Source organism: Ptychodera flava, chromosome 1 (assembly GCF_041260155.1).
Source record: "Ptychodera flava strain L36383 chromosome 1, AS_Pfla_20210202, whole genome shotgun sequence".
Classification (NCBI taxonomy): Eukaryota; Metazoa; Hemichordata; class Enteropneusta; family Ptychoderidae; genus Ptychodera; species Ptychodera flava.
In genome coordinates this window covers 54,921,471-54,946,303 of record NC_091928.1, presented here as the reverse complement: position 1 = coordinate 54,946,303, position 24,833 = coordinate 54,921,471, and the positions used below count along the sequence as shown (strand labels likewise).

The 24,833-nt window shown below is 38.1% G+C and overlaps 3 protein-coding genes across 5 annotated transcripts in view; all 3 read left to right on the top strand.

Moving 5' to 3' along the window:
• The window catches only part of LOC139141248 (titin homolog), a 172,942-nt gene that overhangs the window by 76,232 nt on the left and 71,877 nt on the right, over positions 1-24,833 (top strand). The gene's annotated exons all lie outside the window — the stretch shown is intronic.
• On the top strand, positions 10,372-13,856 carry LOC139141186 (uncharacterized). The gene is made up of 4 exons (XM_070710813.1): positions 10,372-11,970; positions 12,121-12,309; positions 12,776-12,870; positions 12,988-13,856. The coding sequence occupies exons 1-4, from the start codon at positions 10,896-10,898 to the stop codon at positions 13,309-13,311; spliced, it is 1,683 nt and encodes a 560-aa protein (XP_070566914.1). The 5' UTR covers positions 10,372-10,895; the 3' UTR covers positions 13,312-13,856.
• LOC139141197 (uncharacterized) lies at positions 18,344-19,991 on the top strand. Its single transcript, XM_070710824.1, has 2 exons — positions 18,344-18,505; positions 18,642-19,991. The coding sequence occupies exons 1-2, from the start codon at positions 18,400-18,402 to the stop codon at positions 19,868-19,870; spliced, it is 1,335 nt and encodes a 444-aa protein (XP_070566925.1). The 5' UTR covers positions 18,344-18,399; the 3' UTR covers positions 19,871-19,991.

Here is a 24,833-nt window from a genome sequence, read left to right as displayed (position 1 = left end):
AATTTCAAAAATATCCCATTAACAGTAGAAGCAGGAAGTGTTCAGAGGAACAGTTTAATTTTCATCCTGACCTAATTTTCATTCACATATGTGTTCACTTTGATTATTAATTGGCACCTGCAGCTACAAAACTCTTCTTTTTAATTCTCTGCATAATTAATATTTGACAGTGAAAATTTAATGATCAAGAATGTCCATTACATCATCAAGATGTTATGAGATTTAAGTTTGCATCTACATTGTTGAGTAGAAACAGTGATGTTACATAATTTGGTTCAAAAAATTATAACTGTTCAAACACACATATACTGAACAATTTATGCATGCACACAATAATATGTTCACAAGATCATTCTATAACAATTTACTTTATTGCACACAAAAATGCTACAAATAGTGCCAAAATTTTAATGTGTAAAGGAGTTTTTAGTTATGCAATAACAACAACAACAACAAGAAATTAAATTAAAAATATGTAATATTTCTTTCTTTGGTTAAATATAAACAACAAATATAAATATTTTTCTTCAAATATAAGCTTTTGAATAAATCTATGATTGAATCTTAAAATGTTGAACTGATGGGCAAATGACATGGAAATAATGCAGTGGATTAAAATGAATTTGAAGCAACCTCTGAGTACTGAAGTTTGTTGTTTTTCAATTGTCCCAATTTGCCAGTCATGTAAAATTTTTCAAATGACAACATTTGAACAGAACGAAAGAAAAAATTCATGTCTATTTCTGGCAGAGAATAAAATGTCTTATACTACTTGCTTAAGGATGAAAAATATATGAAATGTCAGTGCTTTTAAGTTGTATAACATGACTAGGGTAGCTCATAGAAAGTGTATCAGGACAAGTAACTTAATCTGCTGCTTTCATTATCTGGTCTAAATCTCAATTAGATTCTGTGATGGCATACCAGATACTTTAAAGCACAGTGCCTGGATGGTGTACGTGTAACCAGGTGAAAGTTTGCATTACCTGTTTAGAGAATTTAACCTTTCATATAGGACACACTGTCGTTTAACTGTGTGTTGTGTTTTATAGTAATGTTCGCGGGTAAGACAACTCTCCAAGGTTGAGCCAGTATCACACATTGCCTTTCATATGTGGTTATCCGCCCATATTGAAGTAGTGCATCTTTACGCGACTTGTTTATCATCCAAGCAATGTGATCTGATTTTTATTCTTGGTAGAGTCATTTGTTAGATTTAAACGTACTGTTTTGAGTGATTACTGTTACGTTTAATAGGAAATTTCATTGTTTGCGACGCTTATTTACACTAGTGTATGAATACGCAAGTAAGTGAAAGGGAAGAAGTGTGGAGGTTTGAGAAAATTTGGCCGTCCTGAGCTTTGGCTGCCGAACAAATGCATCGCCGAGCCAAGAAACATTCCAGATTACAGCATGATAGTAAAATTATATTAGAGTAACATTCCAAGATTGTGTAGGCTCGACCACAGAGACGGCTGTTTCGCTCAATTTTATCCAAGGACTGAGGAGGTAGGACAATCACGTATACTGTCCCCAGTGCCTACAGCGCCCACACAGTCGCCGTGTTTGCCATGTGATCAGTTGAGCGATTCACGAACACTCACATTGAGAGACAGTTTGCGGTTGTCAAACACAGAAACATTGACAAGCAGTTCATGTAAGGCGATCCATGTTAAAGCCAGAGTGTCAGGGCGGAGGCTCCACAATTCGACCTTTTTCTAAGCAATTAGTATCTCTGAGCGTATTTGACACTTGTGAGTGAAAACGCTCAGTACATTTCACCACAGGCGCTCGAACCGTGATCTGTGAAAATGGAAATGAATAAACTGATTACAAAAACCTATGTAGTGTCTCCTGTCTGTCTATGTGATTACCCATAGAGCGAAGCGCGACTGAGGTTGTGTTTACGTCAGACGCGAACGTTCACCCAGCCTATCTCGCGTTTTGCCAATGGGGTCGCCATTACCACTGTACTGTACAGTGTACCGTACGTAAATAAGCGTACGCAGCATTCGAAAATGAAATTCGCCGAGCAGGTATCTGCGAATAAGAGAACCAATAAAGAACTTAACAACAACGACCAGGAAATGTCTCCTAGCTTGATTACTGTCAAATGTCCCTAATTACAAATATAGCATTCGGCAGTTTCACCTCTATATAAAAAGGTATAAAAAGGTATGAAGGTCCCGGCGACAAAATCAACCTCTCCGTCGTCTGCAAATTTTTTTCCAAGGTAAATTTCTCTGTTAAAACTGCAAAATCTAACTCGGAAATCATATTTCCTCTATCGATCAATAAATTTATTTTATGAGACTTACGGGTAATTCTTCTTAATACCACTGTACAATCCTAAAATCGCCAAAATATCCTGGATAAACAAATGTCAAATCACCCAAAATACGGTTGCGGACAATTCACCTTTGACCCGACGAGCAGACATGCCAAACCTTGCTGATGATTGGCTTACGCGTCTCACGTGATGACTATGATGACTTCATGCCTGTCAGAGGGGGCCACACCTATAGAAATTGTAATCAAATAGTATTATAAGCATTGGACAGATTCAAGTAACAAATTAACGCGACAATAATGTAAGCTTATATCAAAATTAAACGATTTTAAAAAGTAAATAATACCGGATGAAATATATTAGACTATTATCAAAGAAAAATTAACATTGGAAGGTTTTATTTCTTGTTTTGTCGTGAAATATGCAGTTTCCAAATTTTATAATAAATGTAAAAAATGATTTACCTGAGTAGAACTCGTTACTCATGACTTGTACTCGAAAAGGGATAAAGCTTTCGTTCTTTTTACCTTGTACTTTGTCTCTCCGACGAAATCGTTTAGTCATCTGATGCTTTTCGACGTTTTTGTGGTACTGCCTTGAATACAGTGCATGGCTTGTCAAAATTGTAGGGCATGGCGCATTTGTCTCCTGCATTTGCCTTCTTTGCTGATGTTCGACTACTATTTGAGAGTACAATGCTGTTGACGCCTTTCGAGTACTGTAAATATGATGGGTTTGTGTTTGCTCCGTTTTTTGTAGATCTCTGTTGACAGAAGAAATTCTCTACAACATCGCTATTCAACCGACTTGGAAGTGTTGAAAGTGAGTTTTTGGCTCGCTTTGTGCATATTTCTACCAGTGCTGTTAAGCAAAATAATACATCCTCTCTTGTCTCACTGGACATTAACAACTGGGACTTTTGCGCGTTACTTAGTTGGGTCTTAGCATTAACTTCATCTGCCCAGGATTGAAACCAGGTCTTGGTGACAAGGAGTTCTTGGAGTCTTGTATCATCAACCCTCTTCACTTCTCTGTCGTCATTGATGAAGGAAACGATTTTGCTCGTGTGACTTAAAAACTCCACTGTCCCGTTAAGATGGTCACCATCTGGTAGACTGGCCTGATAACTCTTCATTAAATGAAGCATCTCCTTGTCGAGGGTCTGCTCCGCCAAGTGATTCCGCATCTTTGCAGACATATCGGGATTGATGTGGTCTGTGGTTAATTTATGGTTGACCCGATACATTTCTGGATTTACATCGCAGTCCCATTTATATGCGGCCCGCCAATGTTCCCACTCTATACTGAAAATCCCCCATCGTAAATGTCTTGTAAATCCTTCTCCATGGCCACTCTTTAATGCGTTGTTCCTTAGGCGTTTGACAACGTGTTTCGGATCCATGCAAAAAACGATTGTTTCGTTAGGGATAAATCGATGATCAACGTGCATGTTGTCATCCAGTGGGTTATTGTTGAAATGCAGCTTGAGGAATGATCTGTTAGAGGAGGATCCGTCAAACATGGTAAAGTCTGTATGAAACCCCCTGTTCAATAGATTATCAACGGCTTGCCAAAATAAAACAAATAAATGATATGCTTGGATCTGACGCGTGGGAAAGTGGGCGAACGGGAATGTGAATCCGGTGAAACCCAAGAATTCAAATTGGAGTGTGTGGTTTGCCAAAACTGCTTGTTTTTGGTGGCATTTCAACAGGTCCATGTCGGCACATTCTTCACCCAGTTCGACTTCTCCGACAAATTTATTTTGCCCTCCTTTGTTGTCCAGTTGCAGGTCTTCTTGGATGGTCATTTCATCGAAGACAATGCCACCCCTATACGCCGATGCAGGTACATCTTTCTGAGTGGCTGTTTTCTCCATCCACTGGAACACGTCTTCATTAAAACCAGGCTTCTGATGAATTACATTCTTATATAGTTGAAGGAGTCTTGTAGATGGTAAAACAAGATGACCACTGGCTCGTATATCATCATAAGCCTGGGGGGATCTCAACCAAAGATGTAGTGAAAACATGACTGCTGATTTGTCCCACCTTCTACCTGCTGGTTGGACGATGCTGTTGCGTACCATCGACAGAATGAGTTGAATCATGTTATTGGGCAAATTCGGTATTTTGTTCAGTATGTCGATTAGTTGTTTCTCTTGGTCATTGGCGATAATTTCTTTCTGCAAATTAAACCAAAGTGTGTGTGATAAGAAGTTTAGCGGATGAAGCCAATTGATTTAATTTGGAATTATTTCGGTATTTGTATAAAGATTGACACTAATCTTGTAGCGATTAACATGAATCAACATTACATTACGTCACTCATAATCACGAATTGAAGTATGATTTTTACTTATAATTTTTGGAGAATTATAATAATCGAATGTCATTCCCTTTTTTGAATTATTAGTCTTTCAATGTCCCGATGAATATGTTCTCAATATAAGCCTAAGGATTATTTTGAATGTTACTCTTCAATGAAAAAATAAAAGCATTAATGTATATGACAAATGTGCACAATTAAACATCATTAAGAAACACGAAACTCACGTTAAGGCCTTATCAATGTGACATTAAACTGGTCCAATAATCATTTCCATTTAAGGTAATATATTACCAGGTACGTCCATGGGACATATCAGGCGCACAAATTAACCTTTGACCTCAGCAGAGTCTATGGATACCACTGAATCATGGGTAATACTAACACACCATATAAACAAGCTAGGATATACAGATATATGTAGCACTTAGAAAGGAACAACTTCTAGTCAGTGTACTACTGGGATGATAGAGAAGTGCTCTATTCAATAATAAGTATTAATGAAAAGTTGCAACATGGACATTTATCATTTGATTGAAAACGGACACAACATTCTTGTAACCGGACAAGCAGGGACAGGAAAGACAACCCTTGTTAAAGATATTGTGAAGAGGTATGGTATTGCAAAGGAGAAAAAAATATTCGTTACTGCTTCAACAGGAATTGCTACCCTACAATACGGCGATAAGGCAGCCACAACCCTCCATTCATGGGCCGGCTTACAGGTAGGCCTACGCTGACCTTTTAGAAAGAGAGAGTTTGGTCTCTTCAAACACAATATTTACTTTCCCGTCGTGTCATTTGTTCAGTATTATCTACTGGACTGATTCATGATAGTCCGAATCTAAGGCTAAGTTTCGAAATTGTATATGCAAAGTATAAATAAATCCAGTAATGTTCAATTGCCGGGCACTGTAAGTCTGTTTTTTCATAGACAAAACGAGCGAAGCGAGTTGGGGGATGGTAAGCTTAACCGTGGTTGGCGGGAAGAACTGGAAGAAAAGCACATCGAAATGTTCAAATATATGAAAAATAACAAACATGGCAGTATTCTATTTCAAAGTTCGTTAAAATGAATACATGATTGAGAAGAAATTGTGAGTAAAATTTCTAAAACAACACCTATACACAACAGTTTATCGAATCATGATCGCTTTGCAGCAGTGTGTGCAACACAAAGGTAGCAGACGATCAATCGTAGTAAGTGGTGTGGCGCGATCGCCCGCGCCTTGCCCTGGCGGGAGTTAGCTATTGTTATTTAAATAAGTTTTATCGAGGCCCTTGCGGGGGTGGCTATAGTTATTTAAATTAGTTCTATCGATACCTACCTTTACTGGATTGACAATTGTTATTTAAATTAGTTTTATCGATTAATGTGTATTTTGTTTATACGGTTATTGCTTGCACAAGCGATAGCGAAAAGAGCGTATAATATAAGAAATACACAAATAATAGAGGTAATGCAAAATTGATTATAAAATATCATTTGTCTGCTGTGCATGTAATATAAATTAGAAAAAATACTAGTATCGCTTGTTTTTTCTTATCTTTCTTTGTTGTTTTTTATAATGCAATGAAGGATGGAAGATATATGACACAGGAACTTGTCGCGCTACTAACGTCAGACCCTGCCTTTAAAGACCCGCGAGAGAGGATATTGCAAGCTGACATGGTCATAATAGATGAAATTTCGATGGTTAGTTATTCTATATTGAGTTATGAGCCCTTCGGGGAGTTTTTGATTAAAACATAGTATATTTTAAAAGGTTGATTATTTCAATTTCATTCAATAGAATGTTTAAGTCGTTACTTTTATTGGTTGGTTGGTTGGGTGATCGATTAATTGACTGACGAACCGGGTCATCGACGGACCACGTTGATTAATTGATTGATTCTAGTAATATGATTGAGAATCACCATACACGAAAAGAACTTAAGCTTATATGTAAATAGGCATTAAACATTGTACTTGAATTTTGACGATATATACAATCCTCTAATCATGACATCTAAAATTTTATTCCATAGATAAGCAAGAAAATATTTGAGCAATTTGAAGAACTCTGCAGGAAAGTTAGGAAAAAACCAGATTTCTTTGGTGGGATCCAAGTCACAGCATGTGGGGATTTTTATCAACTTCCACCTGTGCCTAATCCTCGGTATGGTGATGATGGTGAATTTTGCTTTAAATCAGCATTATTTCAGAAATTCCACCATATCAACTTAACAAAAGTCCATCGACAGTTTGACAAGCGCTTCATCGAAGTTATACGGGAAACGGCCGTTGGTGTCATTACTGATGAAACTGATGGACTTCTCCGAGAATTGTCAAGGCCATTTCCTGTTAATTCCTCTCCAATGCACCTTTTTTCAACTAATCTCGAGGTAGATATGTTCAATGCGGAAAGGTTGCATGATATGCCAGGAGACTGGAAAATATATACATCCAAGGATGAAGGTGAGTCACTGATGTAGCACCCAATAGTTTTGAATTCGAAGATTAACGACGATAGAGAATTGTAAGCGGCATTACGTACCATTCTAACACCACCAACAAAATATTTGCAATAGACGGTAAAACCATACAACCAATCGATAAGTGAATTCAAGGCACATGAGCTGCAACTTTTGGCATTATTTTCATGACTTTATATTTTGATTAAAATTAGTTCATAGAAATGTACGTACTCAGAGATGTTTACTCAAGTATAATTATCCACTGAATGGGACTACATGGGGATATTTCGGTAAGACAAATAATAAACGGGTGCCGCGCCCAAATATGGCTGCCTCTATACCAGTACATGATAAAAGCGTAAATGGTGCATTTACTCACTTGAATCCTTACTAATACAAGATGGTGCAACTAATTGAAATGATGGGAAAGGGATTCACCCCATTTTGACAAAAAATTTCTGAGTTTTTCATCAACATGACAAGATTTTGAAAATGGCAGGAAATTTAAAATGAATGAAAATCTATTAAATTTTTTGTCTATTCTGCCACAAGCAAACGTTATTGAGGCATAGTTAATGTTTATATCGTTCAATTTTCAGATGGCAATGAATATCTGAGGAAATTTGAGGTACATTGAGGCTGCACATATTTTGCGGAGTTGCTGCTCATTGACCCTTAAGACCGATTGTCATTTTAGTCGACCCATGGAATCAAAAGATATTTCACACTAAAACTCATTTTACCATGTGTTTATAATATATTTTTTACAGGACATAAAATTTATTTGAAGAGCCTACATGTGCCGCGTATTGTATGTTTAAAGGTTGGTTCTCCTGTCATTCTCCTGAAAAACATTGCTCCCGGCATCGTAAATGGTCTCCGTGGTATCGTAAAGGTGATGGCTGAAGACCACGTTCTTGTGTATTTTAACAATGACCGTCTTTTCAAGGTAAGTACGTGATCAGTTGAAAACAATAAAACAAACATAAATTAAAGTGTCGGTAATGCTTATTTTTCATTCCAACTTTTCCTCACACAGAAACTGGGCAGTTTGGATTATTCATACCTATCTTAATCCTACTGTTCGTAATGTTTATGTCGTAAACACATCTATCGCACACTTTAAACACCTTTCCCGGGTTCTTGAACCCGGTTGGTCAAAATTGGCTATTCTGGCCTTTTTGATCACCCCTCTTAAAATGCTTGGATAGTTGACTTGGAAAACAATTAACATTAAAAGTTTCATTAGCAATTAAGCCGAACACCGGAGACATCATGAGACACGAACAATCGCAACAACACCAATTCAAAGAAAAGTCAAATTGGACTCCACGAACAGCAAAATACAAAAACCTGAAAGCTATCTGAAGCTGCTAAACTCGCACTTCTAGAGATACCCTTTCAAACAAGGAAACAAAACATGTCGCGTGCCCAAAGAATCGCGATAAACCAGCTTGCAAACAGTAGACCATGGAGGTAGAAGAGACCAATTACCATAAAAACCCTTCGACAAGGGTCGAGTTTTGTCTTTGTCAACACAAAAGATTACGTACACGAATGCGAAAGGCCACGCATCACTAAGTATTATATACACAACTAGCCAGTGACGACACAGAACAAACAGTAAACAAAGTACACGAACTATTGAACAAAATGTACGAGAACAAACACATCGATCATGATACTTGTAAGTATCTTGATCCAGACAACATAAAATCCGTACCCCGCAGTTGTACTTATTGCCTAAAAATACACAAACCTCGGCAAAATTCTAAAAGACACACTATTCAAAACAAAATTTACTGAAGTAAAGAAACATAGAACAAACAAACTGAACCACCAAACGGACTCACAACGAGACCCAAACATTAAGATACTTGCCTCGCTACTCGAAGAGCAAGACCACTAAAATGCATTGAAATAATTTTTCACAAACACAAACCAAGGAAAGAATATACACTGCGACTGATGAGAAACCACACTCGGGTTTCGAAACGCAAGCGTCAAAGGGCCACTCTATCAACTCTGTAACACAATAGGTCTGGCTGCGTCTCGCCATAAGCTTTCCCCACACAAACAAAACATTACCGTACACACTGATCCAAACTTCCCTACAAATATCCGAGGCGAAACAAACATTTTTGTTAACACAAACAATCGGATAAGAATGTAGGAACACATTTTTGAAACGAATCAAACACAAACTCGACACAAAAACATTTTGGATAGTTAGGTGGGAGCCTCTTTCACACTTTTTACATTCATTGCTCTTGTATGGGGGGTTGTCAACCTGATGTAATCGCAAATCCGCGGATTTCCATCTGATATAAGTATGTATGTAAACAAGAAAAGTAAACTCATGAATTTTAATAGACGGGGTGGCTGAGACCAATTTCAATCAAGATTGGTCACAGCCACCCCGTCTAAGTCTGTGTGGGGAAAAGTTGTCATGTGATCACAGGCGACCCAAGTATTACTGAGTTTTTCACACTGTTTTCTCTATCATTTTCTCTTCTTTCTTCATGCTCTGAATGATCGAAATAAATAAAATAAATGGTTTATATAACCTAACCTAACCTAACCTGTGACTCTTTATTTATTTTACACTCCATTACAAGGACGTATATCTCTCATACACACATGCTGTAATTAATTAGTCAACACAACTAATTATGCTAATCCGTGGACAACAGAGGTTGGTCAACATCGGAAAGATAGTGATGTTAATGAAAAAGGAGTTAGTAACCATTCCTATCTTTCGCGATGTTGACCAACCCGTAAAATCCCTGATAAGTCCACGGATTAGTATAATTAGTTGTGTTGACTAATTAATTACAGCATGTGTGTATGAGAGATATACGTCCTTGTAATGGAGTGTAAAATAAATAAAGAGTCACAGGTTAGGTTAGGTTAGGTTATATAAACCATTTATTTTATTTATTCCGATCATTCAGAGCATGAAGAAAGAAGAGAAAATGATAGAGAAAACAGTGTGAAAAACTCAGTAATACTTGGGTCGCCTGTGATGTGATGGGGTTTTTTTTCGTTTTTTTTTTTTAGTCTGTGGACGACCCGGGCTATCGTTTCAAAAAGATCACTGGACACTCAAGTTTAAATAAAATCAGCTGAAATGATGAATTCCCACCATAAAGAAATAGAAAAACGATACTTAACCCAAATCAGTTGTCCGATTGCGTGAAATTTGGCGGAAAAGTTAAAAATATATAATATATGCTAATAGGTGTCAAAGGTCATCATCGACGTTAAAGCTTGTGGGTAACAAGCGTTTTCATTGGTGGAGGCATCAATGAGCCAATCACGTCGTCCGATACATATCCTTTCAAAATGGCCACCTCCACAAGCATGGAATGTGTGTGTCACGTCGCTGACATACAAGACGAGCCGATCAAGGCTTTTACTGACCACTCTTGGGCAAAATTAATCGAATGCGCTGAGATTTGGAAAAGCTCTGATGGCTTGGAGCGGGAAATTGCACTCCAGTTGGATCCTGAAGCACGAGATCAGTCCGGCTTTCACCTTGGGTGCTATCAGCGTTTCACTGGTAAACGTCGGCTGGCACAGGCAGAGAAACGCAGAGAGAAAGGTAAGCTACGTAAAACGCTTGCCACAAGTGAACCGACGGAACTGAATGATGAGAGTGAACAACAAGTGTCTCCTGTAAAGCGATACTTAAGGTCAAACCCTAGTTCAAGTTCCATTTCGTCAGCCAAGCGGAGAAGTATTCACGTACTGCCACCGATGTGTATATTATGCAAGGGTGAGAAACGAAGGGTTGACCCTTTTTCAAGAAAGAGGTCAAATGAAAGGACTTGTCGCCTGTGAAACCGACGGACATACATTACTTAAAGCTGCCGAATTTAGGAAAGACGAGAAACTTCTACTGCAGTTGAGAGGTCAAGACTTGGTCAGTATTGAAGTGAAGTATCACAAATCATGCTATCAAAGTTATGTCAGATGTGTCACTTATTCATACCAGAAGAAAACAGAGGAAGAAAGTGGTATCATGTACGCACCATCCTTCAAAAAATTTTGTGATGAAGTAGTGCAGAGGAGACTAATAGATAATGATGAAGTTGTTCCAATCAACGTGTTGAAAAATATCTTCATTAAAATGATCAATGACATTGAAGATATTGATGCATCATCATACAAAAACATGTATTTAAAAAAAAGACTCAAACAACGATTTGGTGATAAAATCAAGTTTCTTCGACCTCACATGCAAAAATGTGAACTGGTAATGGCTCACAAAGAATCAGATTCAGGAGGCCGGATCCTGAACATTACTCATACAGATTCTGAAAGCGAAGAAGATGAAGCAGAGTCACAGTCATTTGCAGCACACTCTAACAGTCAGCAGCATGAAATGCTTGAGATGATTCACTCTGCCATGAATATTCATGCCACTCTAGAGAAAGCTCAAGGTGTTGCAGCATGGCCTCCTCGGGCAGAAGATCTAACAATCCAAAGAAGTAGAGATATTGTACCCACCAAACTTTTTAATTTCCTGGCATGGTGTACTGGCCTATCACAGGACTTTCACTCACAAGATCGTGTTGATGTCCAAGCTGATGTTGAGAACAAATTGTTATCAATCTGTCAGGACATGATGTTCTTGTCTTCTCAAGGACGGAAACTCACCCCTAAACACTTGTCACTTGGTATGGCAGTTCGTCATGTGACTGGATCTTCATCATTGATAGGATTGCTCAATGGTTTAGGGCACTGTGTTTCACACTCAAAAGTATTAGAGCATGACACAGCACTAGCTATCCAACAACTCCATGGTGATGGTTTGCCACCAGGTTTTTGTCAAGAAGTCTTTACAACATTGGTATGGGATAATAATGATTTTGGTGAAGAGACACTCAGTGGTAAGTACAGCTGATTACTCAGGTCTCAAATATCACATGAGTTCTGCATTTATTTATGAAATTGAAAATCTTTTACTGTTGGTGTTGTCTTTATTTTCCCAAGTAGATCATTAGTGTAAACAACATCTTCTGACACAATTTCTGTTTTAGGGAAAGGAACAACTCACAATACAAATGGAATTGTAATTCAGAGAAATCTTGGAGATGACACAGATGACAATGACAGCAACCCTTCGATATCAGTAGCAGTCACCAAGTCAAAGCAAAGGACACTTCAAGTTCCACCCACCAATATTATTGAATACCATGGCAGACCACGCCATGGCCCTGCACTGTCAGGTTGTACATTATGAACTATATGCTCATCACAGTCACTAATTGTCTTCGATGCAGGCACGGTCAAACATTATCGTTGTAAGTAGCACAAATAAATGCACAACTCATTTACATCTCAAAGTTTTACATGCACAATATTATACATCAAATGTGTTTTTAAAAACCCCTTTCTTTCATTAAACAATTAAAAAAGGTTTTTAAACAATTAATACAAAGACATTTTACACATGCCCATCCATACTCCTATATCCTGTTAATATCCCCTTTATTTACATATTAAATCTCCCCTGTGTTAAACAACATAATATTACTGATAATACACTGATATTTGTATTTTCATTTCCCAAACATTATATAAACAGCACTATATATATATTGGAAAAGAATTGTTGCAGTTTGACAATATTGTTACGCCACTATAATGTTACACTGCCCTAGAGTAAAGCTTAATTTTTCAATCTACCTGTAGGCTTTAATGTGGATGAAATTTTCCAGAATCAGGGCAGAGAACAAAAAATTCCATTGAAGAAAGACTTGGCATTCTGGTTATGCAAGACAGTGCAGGTTAGTATACATTGTATGTTGTGTATTTCAGATAACATGTCAAGTTCTATGAATAAATAATTTTTTATGTTTTAACATCCCAGTCATAGTGTGTTACTTTTATTTCTTACTTTTTAGGTTGAGGGAGAGGAGTGCAACCTTTTACCCTCATGGACTGGATTTAATCAGAAACTGTCAGGCAGTGTCACCCCACCTGTCAGCAAAATTGGTTACCTGCCGGTGATTGATGCCAGTCCAACAGACAAGTCTACCGTAAACACAATACTCAGCAGAAGTGTTGACATCGCCAATAAGCTCAGCCTGCAAAGTATTGTTGTCACCATGGATCAAGCAATTTACTCAAAAGCACAAGAGATACGCTGGCAGAATGAAGAGTATACACAACGTCTATTCTACGTCTTGGAGAGTTTCACACAGCTCTGTCATTTCTGTCTACAATAGGAAAGCGCTTCAGAGATGCTGGGTTAGAAGATATAATGATAGAATCCGGTATTTTAGCCCAAGGCTCTGCCAATGGTGTTATGAGTGGCCACCATTACAACAGAAGTGTTCGCTGCCATAAACTGGTTGCAGAGGCCATGCACCGTGTCCGCTTCAATGAATTCCTTGACAGCTTGACTGAAGAGGAACATTTAAGAGTGATCACTAGCCTTATCCAACTTCGTGAAAGCTTCCCCAATTCGCTCATCGATGAAGTGGAGACAGAAGATATTAAGCTATTACAACAGAAATACGCAGACCATGTACAGAAGTGCTATGAAAGTAACATCAATTATGCTTTCTGGAATTCCTATTTGGAAATGGTACAGCTTCTACTCCTCTTCATTCGCGCAACACGTGAGGGTAACTGGCATTTACATCTATCCACACTAAGAAAGATGTTACTATGGTACTTTGCGTATGGTAGAGTTAACTATTCACGCTATCTTCCGGTGTATCTACAAGAAATGTCAGCTTTGCCTCAAACACACCCAAACGTATATGAGAAATTTGTGAAGGTGAGTTTGCCGTGCAGCGATCTGATGACCATCCATTTTCAATGACTCCATGTGATCAAATTATTGAACAAACTTTCAATCGTGAGTCAAAGACAAAAGGTGGACTGGTTGGTTTCACACGAAACAAAGGTGCTCTCAACCGATGGATTCTCAGTCATCCAGCACGTTCAGCTATTGCATCAGGTTGCTTCACCAAGCTGGTAAGACAGACAAGCAGTCAGATCACAAAGACCTGACACAAGCCAGGATGAAGAGAGATGAATCTGATGTACAAGAGGTGATATCAACATTGCTGTCGATGGGGTCACCATTTATTGGTGATAGTGATGACCTGCTTGTTCATCTTACGGCTGGTACATTGGCTGGTGAAGAAATCACAACAGACCTCACCACTGCATATTTCAAAGGTGAAGAGGCTTACCAACAATTTATAAGGAGCGTTTAACACATGGATCAAAGGATTTGTTTGACAAAATGTCTGTCCTGAGGGTAAGACATTCGCTGATCTTGCCAAGAAAGCAAAGTCCAAAGTTACCATGAGTTCGCTATCACTGAAAGAAAACCGTAATCTTCTTGGGAGGATGCTGGTCATTGCACAGGTGCGACACCTTGATCTTCGTGAGGTCATGACTTATCCCCTTGGCCATGTCCCAGCAATGTTAGCCAACTTTGATGAAACAATGACGAAGACAAACAAGGCTGTCCTGGCTCATCATCTTCAATCCACCTTTCCAGATGCAGTTGTGGACCATAATCTCGAAGGAAAGTGTGCTGTTCTAGTCAATGCCATGGCCTTAATATACAGACGCAAAGTAAAGTGCAAGCTACTTTTGGAGAATTCGCAGCCAGCATATGAGAGCAATCGCGTCAAAGTATGGCGCCACAAGAATAGACCTTGTCATTGATCAGTACAGAGAACCATCCATAAAGAATGCAGAAAGAAAACGTCGAGCCACCACTGGTACCTTCAATGAGATTCGTATCACACGTCCATCCCTGAACATGCCAAGGCAATTAAAAAAGTTCCTTGCCTCTGGTAAGAATAAAGAATCTCTCCTATTCTTTCTGTTTGAATCATGGAAAGAATATGAATCAGAGTGCCTGCAGGGTATCACCATGTATGTTACCAAGGGTGAGCTTTGCTACAGATTGCGTTCAGCAAATGGTGTCATGGATGTAACTGAAATACCAGAATTGCAGTGTGACCATGAAGAGGCTGACACAAGACTACTACTCCATGCTCAACATGCATCACGTGTTGGGGAGGTAGACAACATTGTCGTTCGCAGTCCTGATACAGATGTCTTCATGTTAGCCGTGAGCTGTGCACATCAATTACAAGGCCAGCTGATATTACATCAAACCAGCAAAAATGGTCAGATAATACACATCAACAAGGTAGTAGAGGCATTGGGAGACAGAACTGCAGAAGCTCTTGTTGGTCTTCATGTATTCTCAGGTTGTGACAGTGTAAGTGCTTTCAAAGGCAAGGGCAAGAAGAAGATGGCAAATATGTTGCTGGCCAATGATAACTATACAAGTACATTCCAACAACTTGGGGCAGCATGGATACTTTCTGATGAACTGTTCACACAAATAGAATCATTTGTGTGTGATGTGTATGGCCAAATTAGGTGCAGTGATGTAAATGAAGCAAGATACAATTGCTTTCGTCTTGGTTCACAAAATGATGGAGCCCTCCCTCCTAACAGAGATAGTCTGAAATTGCATACACAGCGTGCAAACTACCAAACAGCAATTTACAGGCGATGTTTGCAGGCCAAAATGGATGCACCAAGCCCACATGGACATGGATGGATAGTGCAAGACTCAGATGTATCAATCCAGTGGATGACACTTCCCCCTGCACCAGATTCTGTCATCAATTTTGTAAGCTGTAAATGCAAAAAGTCTGGATGCTCGTCAAGATGTTCTTGTAGAGAGGTGGACCTGCTATGCACAGAGTTATGTCAATGTGTTTCATGTTCAAACTCACAGAACGATGAGGAAAGTGAACCAGGAGATGACAGCGCTTCAGACATTGACAGTGACAATGAATGAACTGATAGATGCCTTTGAAAAATATAACCACATTTGATATTAATTACTGTCTCAATTAATGTAAACTGGTTACATGGTTAAATTCTAAGGTCATTATCTGACAAGTGAAAAGGAAATGAATTGTCATAAGAAAAAGTAATGAGCATTTCATGTTTTTGCACAGGAAAAGAACTGATTTTTAGTTCTGTAGACCCGGTACGGAACTCCAGCAATGAACATCACATAGAATGCATTGGCATGACCATCTTAATTGTGAAAGAAAAATCAATTTTTGGTCGAAACTACATGTTTATGTGTAAAATTCTGAAAAGAAAATCACCTGCCAACAATTTTAAATACACAATTCAAATATCTCTTTCAGTTACATTGTACACAATACATTGGCACATATATCTTAATTTTGGGGTAAAAACCTATAAATAAATAGTTTTTGGTACAATATTCTAAATTGTGTCGTCTAGATTTACATTGCCAGTGAGTAGATTTGATATTGCAGTACAAAATATTGGTGATTGAGATAAAGGCAATGCACCTGTGCTGATATCTACAATTTGGGGAAAAAACACTGAAATTTCAAGTTATTGGTAAAAATTTTGATTTCTTGTCAATATTTCAAATTTCCAAGAATTTTTTGTTAATATCCAGTAAACAACATTCAGAAAAAAATCAATACATGTGAAGGATAACACACTTGCATGGATCTTCCTTGTTTTGGAGAAAATATGTGAAAAAGCATATTTTTTGGTCAAAAATCTCCCTTGTGACCGTATTCTTTGGGTTAAGTATCTTTTCCTTTATACACACACTATAAACAAATATTTGAAGCTCATACCAAGTATCTCAAAGACCCTATGCAACGAAATGCTATTTCTAGAGCCCTTTTCAGGGTTTGGCCCACAGACTACGTTTTTTTTTTGTTGTTGTTAATGACAACCATAAATGCTTGTTCTCCTCCTCAAAGTATGTTGATGTACACATTATTCAGCTTGTAAACACAGTCTGTACACGTATGAACTGCATTGTTACACATGTAGACGCTATGTTGACAGGCTAAATTGTGTGTATTTCAACATTCTTTTTGGAGTAGATTAAGGAGATTCAAATGATAAACAAAATGAAAAAAAATGAAAAAATAAAAATCTAGCGTTACCTTTCAAATTGGAAGAACTCTAAGTTGGGGTCTGTTGTGCAATTGGAACGAGTAAAGGTAATGACGGGAAGTGTCACATTGCACTGTTATTGTTGACTAAAAATGCTAATATCTCTTTTAGGTTGAGAGAACGACTTTTACATACTACGTCCCTGAAAAGAGAAGCGTTGTTGCCAGTAGGTCACAAATACCTCTGACTTTGGCATATGCATTGACCTTTCACAAAGCTCAGGGTGAGTGTCCAGTTGTTTTATTTGTCTCTGTAAGAATTTAGTTGAGTATTTACTGGATATGGCCAGTTTGGGTTGGTTTTTTTTTGCCCAAGTTAACCTATGTAAGTCTCAGGTTACAAACTCACGTTGGGGGCTGATGGGGTTGGATGACGACTCCGCATAGTGTCGAATGACTAGGCTGATAAATGATTTTCATGTTATTTTGGAGGAAAAAAATTACACTTAAAGTAAAGTCAATGAAAATTGCTCGCTAGAAACAATAGTAAAGTGTTTGTCTAGCGGGGAGAGCGTGATGAAAAGTGCCTGAAAATATTTAAGTACCAATTTTGTGTGATATTATATTGGATTAATATGATTCTTAGATCCAGTCCCAATGGGTTAAATTCGTTTCAAATATTCCCTCTTAATAATGGTTATATTTCATTAAATTCCAACTTTGATTCCATATGCCCCTTCAAACCCAGTATATTTTAATTTTTTAGGCCAAACGATTAACTGTGTTGAACTGGATGCCAAGAAGATCTTTCAACCAGGACAATTAAGTGTAGGCATAGGCAGAGTGAAATCTATTGAGAATGTGCGGATAGTACATTACGACAAGTCAAAATGTCTCCCACAGAGTCAGGCTGTTGATGAATATTACAGACGACCGGAATTGCAGTTGAGAGAAGATAAATATTGCTGTCATTATCAAAGTACGTAAAATCGTCGGACTTGATAAAAACAATTTTAATTAATATTGTTTCCGTAAGTTACATGATTTTGACCGTATAATGACATCTTGAATTCTGGTCATGTGACCCGGTAGTTTCCATGATAAAAAGGGCAAAGCCTAGAGGAAGACGTTAAAAATTGAATCAATTATATCGTCAAACTTTTAAATCTCCAGCACCAGCCCTAAGATTAGTCTATTTCACAGAGGCATAAAGGAAGATAGTTACATACTCAGAGAAACCAATAGAAACGAACTAAATAATTGCTTAACAATAATTTGTATTTATTGGATTTTTATATTTTTATCACAGGCGAATTAGATACATGTGATAGCGATGGACAGGCCGTGAGTGTTATACCTTTGAACGCTGAAATGGTAGGAGCCGTCAATGATGATTATGATGATGGTGGTGATGTTGACGATGATAGTAGCGATGGTAGTGAAGATGAGTTGGAGTTCGACCGTCTTGCAAGTCAAGGTAATTTCAAATAGAATATATTACAATATCAATTATACAAATTCAGTTAATTTGAAGAAGCGCATCAAACGTCTCGTTTGAAAAGCCCAACTTTACTCGTATTGTTATAAGAGATTTTTGTTTCTCGTTCTCCAAGGATCAGTGATTTCCAAAGAGGTTGAAGACAAAGCACCAGGTTCTACATCTTCGAGTCTGGAACTAACAGCGACGACACCCACGCGTCCAAACGATCCTGAAAACAACAAAATTGAATTAAATTATCGTGAAATAATAACTAATCTCACGAAAGAAATGCCAACAAATACAAAAAGACAAATGAAACGGAATGAGATTTTAGAAATATTTCTCAATTCAGACAAGTTTCCTCAAACAAATTCATTCTGTGATATGATCGCATCTCATATTCAAGATGTATTAAATCCAAAGCATCAAGCAAGTACGAAAGAACTGACTGCGATGTGCAGATCATACAACCGGTTCGTGTCATCAATAGAATGCCGCGATGTGATGTGTGTCCTTTTAGGTCACGAGCCAGACTCAGACGAATATGGTACATGTGTGTATTTGGCAGACGCCATCAAAGCGGCCGTGTTAAGAGATTACGCACAGAATATTACAAGAAAACAAGAGCAAGTACCCCAAAATCGCTGTAGTGATACATCCGATCACGGCTTGTCGAAACTACGTTATTTAGGGGGTCGATGTCTTGCTAAAACGAAACACGCGGTAACGAAAGCGGTCAAACACAATTTATACAACAGAAATCGACAGAAATATATGACCTCGAAGAACCAGCTTGAACTTTTAGAATCGTTAAATGTAACAGAAGTGGACATAATAGAGAAGACAAGTGATAAATCTTCCTTAGAAGAAACACTTAGGAGACAGAATGCCAGGCGATCTCTCACTCACATATCTGACGCATGTTTTGAATTTTTCAAGTTGATAGAAAGAAAAAGAACTGAATTGGAAAACCTCGAAACTTTTCATTTGTATGGTGGATCCGTGATCACTAGAACCGAAAGACAACTTTTAGAAGACACTGAACTCAAAAACACATGGAGTAAGTTGTTTCCTCATGGATGTTCATCTGACACTACCTATTTATATACCGATATAATATGCAGATTTCTCAGGGTTGCAAGCAATCAATTCCGGAAGCACCTTGTGGTTAAATTAGGCAAGAAAACAACAAGTGCCCACCGCACAGAGATCCAAAAGCGCAAGGATTCCTCGACCGAAAACTCAATCAACAATACTGATCAAAAAAAAAAAACCTTGTACGAGAAACTGAAAAGCGTAAAATTGGCGGCAAAGGGAAAGGAAAGCGTAAGGGAAAATCAACATCAAAGAAAAGACGAGTAGAAGATTCAGACACATGTTGTATGTGCGACGATGACTACATAGCAGGAGAGCCCTGGATCCAGTGTAATTCGTGCCAGGGATGGTTACACATGGAATGTTCCGGACTGACACTTGCACAATATAAAATACATGAGCGAGATTGCGACCTTCCATATAAGTGCTTCAATTGTGAAGAGGAATAGAAGTCTATATACTTCAGGTAAGATTGAAATAAATTACACATTTTCAATGATTTGCCTTACCTTGGTTTCATACCTTTAGTTTCCTGTTACGACCGAATTTGTCGTATCAGTATCTGTATCTGCATGTTAGATCATCCGCCATTACTTGTGAAAATGCCTAACGTTGTTATCATACCAGGAAATCCAGCACGATGTACACGGCATCTGTGTTATTTTAAATTCGAACCTCGCAAACGATTGACCTGTACCTACTGTGTTATTATATGCAACAAAAATAAAGTTCAAAAATTGTTTACAAGATGAAATACTCAGATTGATAATGTAAACTAATTTGGTCAGAAAATGTCTATATAAAAGTCACCGGACATCCTTAATGCAAATTAAAATTACATAAACTAAAGGGGCTATCAAAGCTAAGTACATGTACCAAATTCCAACAAAATGTGACAGACAGTTTTTGAGAAATTATATTAGACCCAGAATGTGTTTGTTATCATGCTTCACTCAATTAGGTGCCCTGTTTAAATATTATAGCATAAGCTTATCAACAATCTCTCTGAATACTGTCTTCTTAGATCGATGTTGCATAGAAATCCATTTTCTGACACTGTTTACAAATAACGGCATAACTTGTCATGTATATTAACTTTACGTGTATGTTTTCGATACTTCGGAACACACCAACAATATTTAGGAGAAAATGCACTAGAAATTACAAATTTTAAATATGCAAAAAAATTAAGACAGTTGTGTAAATTACCTCCTTTGAAATATCTTCGGGGACTTTGTTCGTCGCAACATATGAATATGTCTTCTGACATTGCCGACAACTATTACCGTAGCTTGTCAATGGGAGTAACCTATAGCAACGATAGTCACGAACGATCTGGCGTCTTATACCCTCTTCACATGTCTTGGTTTCGATTATGAGATGTTTTGCAACTTTTATGTCCTTGTGATGTTTGAGTACTCCATGGCATAGTCGCACGACTTGGAAGTATCGTGTGACTATTCGCAAATTTTCCTTAGTTAAGGGAAGCTCATTAGGTAAACCGTTGTTCTTTAAGGATACTCTGTTTCCGTCAACTTCAACATCAAAGGTACCAACATCTTTAGGTTTTATCACATACAAATGTGATTGCAAAAGAGGGTCATCTGCATCGACGAACACTCTTGTAAAAGCCGAAGACACTTGATCATATAAAAATCCCTCAGCAGCCAAGAGTGTAGTTGCTTCAGAGAGGGAAATTATATGTGATCCATTTGCGATTTTTCTCCAGCCAATCCCTATGAAGAAAACTGAACAAATAGAAACTGTAAGCTTACTTAAAATCGTATTCGAGTTAAGAGTTAAGTCACTTTAATTATTAAATGCTTTAAATACACAAAGTGGTATTCAAAACAACGATAATGTCAAGACCATGGAATCATTATCAAAGAAATTATATACACTTGTCGTATACTTACCTGACGTGGTAACGTTATTTTTCATCTCAAAACTGATTTGCTTTTTCATAACGTTGGGCATTAGTTTCGTAACGACGTTGCTGAACATCTGCAATAGATCAAACAAAACACGACAGATATATATTTAGGCCTAAAATAGAATAAAGCAACTTATTTAGAGCTGCATGGCATCATCAGTCACTGAAGTTAACTATGTTACATAACAACTATATAGCATCAATCTATAATTCAATCCAACCACTACATTTCATCTTGTATTGAAGAGGTCCATCTTTAAATGATAAAAATAACTGTAACAAAAAGATTGGTCACATATATTCTCAGACGTACATCCGCAAGTCTAACTAATTCGTCGATTATGCTAAACTACCTAACATAAGTCAACAACGTAACAATACATTTATTTGACAGTGTGCTGCTGGCATCAACGTAAACGATGTGACGCCTGCAGATAGCTGCTAACCTACCTGAAATGAGATTGACTCATCCTCTGTTCTTCGATCATCAACATACTTTTCATATACAGATTGACAAAGTAGTTTGCCATCTGATTGTTCTTCCAACTGAGAAAGAATCCTAGAGGGGCAAATAGGCCTACCGTATATTAGTTTGTTTTTAAATAAAGTCAGAAAGTCAAAATTTTATATAAAATGAACAAAAACTTACTGAAACACATCATCAAACACATATATTTCAAATTCGTACTTTAGAATCAGGATGTACATGTGTTGAAAAATACATTTGTTACATGGCACTTGTGTCGATTAACATGGTTACAGGCGTAATCAAATCGCATGGAAGCCTTTCGTCGAACTGGCAGAGTTTCTACGTGAGTGCAACCCCCGGGACGGAAACTAAAACACGATTATTTCCCTCAAAAAAGGAATAAATGAATACAATAATGTTTGCATTTTAAGAAAATACCTATAAATTCTTACCAGTGAACGTAATTTGACATCGTCGATATTTTCTACCGGTAAGAGTGAGGTTTCTGTATCGCTGAGAAAGTTGTCGTCTGACGTCATCATAGTCATCACGTGAGACGCGTAAGCCAATCATCAGCAAGGTTTGGCATGTCTGCTCGTCGGGTCAAAGGTGAATTGTCCGCAACCGTATTTTGGGTGATTTGACATTTGTTTATCCAGGATATTTTGGCGATTTTAGGATTGTACAGTGGTATTAAGAAGAATTACCCGTAAGTCTCATAAAATAAATTTATTGATCGATAGAGGAAATATGATTTCCGAGTTAGATTTTGCAGTTTTAACAGAGAAATTTACCTTGGAAAAAAATTTGCAGACGACGGAGAGGTTGATTTTGTCGCCGGGACCTTCATACCTTTTTATACCTTTTTATATAGAGGTGAAACTGCCGAATGCTATATTTGTAATTAGGGACATTTGACAGTAATCAAGCTAGGAGACATTTCCTGGTCGTTGTTGTTAAGTTCTTTATTGGTTCTCTTATTCGCAGATACCTGCTCGGCGAATTTCATTTTCGAATGCTGCGTACGCTTATTTACGTACGGTACACTGTACAGTACAGTGGTAATGGCGACCCCATTGGCAAAACGCGAGATAGGCTGGGTGAACGTTCGCGTCTGACGTAAACACAACCTCAGTCGCGCTTCGCTCTATGGGTAATCACATAGACAGACAGGAGACACTACATAGGTTTTTGTAATCAGTTTATTCATTTCCATTTTCACAGATCACGGTTCGAGCGCCTGTGCATTTCACGGGGAAGTCACTCGCCGTGGAAGTGGCCATACAGAGTTTTTTTGTGTTATACAGACTCGATGCATTCCAAAACAATGAAGCAAAAGGTGTTGTACGTAGGTTGTGAACCACAGTATGATAGAACTGTCGAATGCTCTGCTGCTGCATATGGATAACTACTTTATGTCAAAGAAGTTTCCAGTGGATAATGTACAAGGCTGTCCTGTGTGTATCAGTAAGGTTTGACTGGCTGATTGAATAACGGACACTCAGCTGGAACAGAACACGGAGTGCCTACACTTGCTGATCGGACAGTAAAACTTTATCAGCACTGATCATCATACGAAGTAACTGTCTAGTAACAGGTTAGCTTCACTAGGTTAAGTCGTTTTGCATGCGTATTCGAGCATTTGTATTGTCCTTAGACAAATTTCATGATTGTCGTTTTATTTTTAATACAAGAATTCAACAGAATATCTCAGTGTGTGTTGTAAGTGATTTCCATCTATGCTAACCCAAGTGACCTCTATTATCAAAATTAACTGTGTCAATCTGATCCAACCGGCCCTGTTCTCTGTAGATAAATTTTTACTGAGCATTTGCCTTACTCAAACCATGTATGAAACAAAATGCTTACTACGTCACTGACTTTGGTATCTGTGACTGCTATAGTTACAATGTTGTGAGATTGACGAGAAATGGATTGACCCATGGTGACCAGACTCTGTGACAGCTCTAGTTACGATGTTGTTAGATTGACCCATGGTGACCAGACTTTGTGACAGCTCTAGTTACAATGTTGTCAGATTGACCCATGGTGACCAGACTCTGTGACAGCTCTAGTTACAATGTTGTCAGATTGACCCATGGTGACCAGACTCTGTGACAGCTCTAGTTACAATGTTGTCAGATTGACCCATGGTGACCAGACTCTGTGACAGCTCTAGTTACAATGTTGTTAGATTGACCCATGGTGACCAGACTCTGTGACAGCTCTAGTTACAATGTTGTCAGATTGACCCATGGTGACCAGACTCTGTGACAGCTCTAGTTACAATGTTGTCAGATTGACCCATGGTGACCAGACTCTGTGACAGCTCTAGTTACAATGTTGTTAGATTGACCCATGGTGACTAGACTCTGTGACAGCTCTAGTTACAATGTTGTTAGATTGACCCATGGTGACCAGACTCTGTGACAGCTCTATAGTTACGATGTTGTCAGTGAGACTCTGTGACAGCTCTAGTTACAATGTTGTCAGATTGACCCATGGTGACCAGACTCTGTGACAGCTCTAGTTACAATGTTGTCAGATTGACCCATGGTGACCAAACTCCGCCATGTAGTTTGGGATCTGCTCTTGGATCATCAGGTGGAAACCATGGCAACACAGCTGTAGCATTGTACTCATCAAGTCTTGATAGTAATTCTTTCAAAATGTCTTGAAACAAAGGAGAGATAAAATGAAGGAAACACTTTGTTTCTGAACATTCCTGATGAATACAGGAAGCAATTAGTAATTATCCATGGATCATTGTCTTGATTTTAGTCAGACTGTTTGATGTAATAATGTCCCATCAATGAATAAAGAAAAGG

Bases quoted from the DNA above. Each gene is read 5' to 3' on its own strand.
- LOC139141186 (XM_070710813.1), top strand. From the start codon at position 10,896: ATGAAAGGACTTGTCGCCTGTGAAACCGACGGACATACATTACTTAAA. The intron at 11,971-12,120 runs GTAAGTACAGCT...TTTCTGTTTTAG, and splicing joins TGGTGAAGAGACACTCAGTG to GGAAAGGAACAACTCACAAT. The intron at 12,871-12,987 runs GTTAGTATACAT...CTTACTTTTTAG, and splicing joins GGTTATGCAAGACAGTGCAG to GTTGAGGGAGAGGAGTGCAA.
- LOC139141197 (XM_070710824.1), top strand. From the start codon at position 18,400: ATGGTAGGAGCCGTCAATGATGATTATGATGATGGTGGTGATGTTGAC. The intron at 18,506-18,641 runs GTAATTTCAAAT...TCGTTCTCCAAG, and splicing joins CGACCGTCTTGCAAGTCAAG to GATCAGTGATTTCCAAAGAG.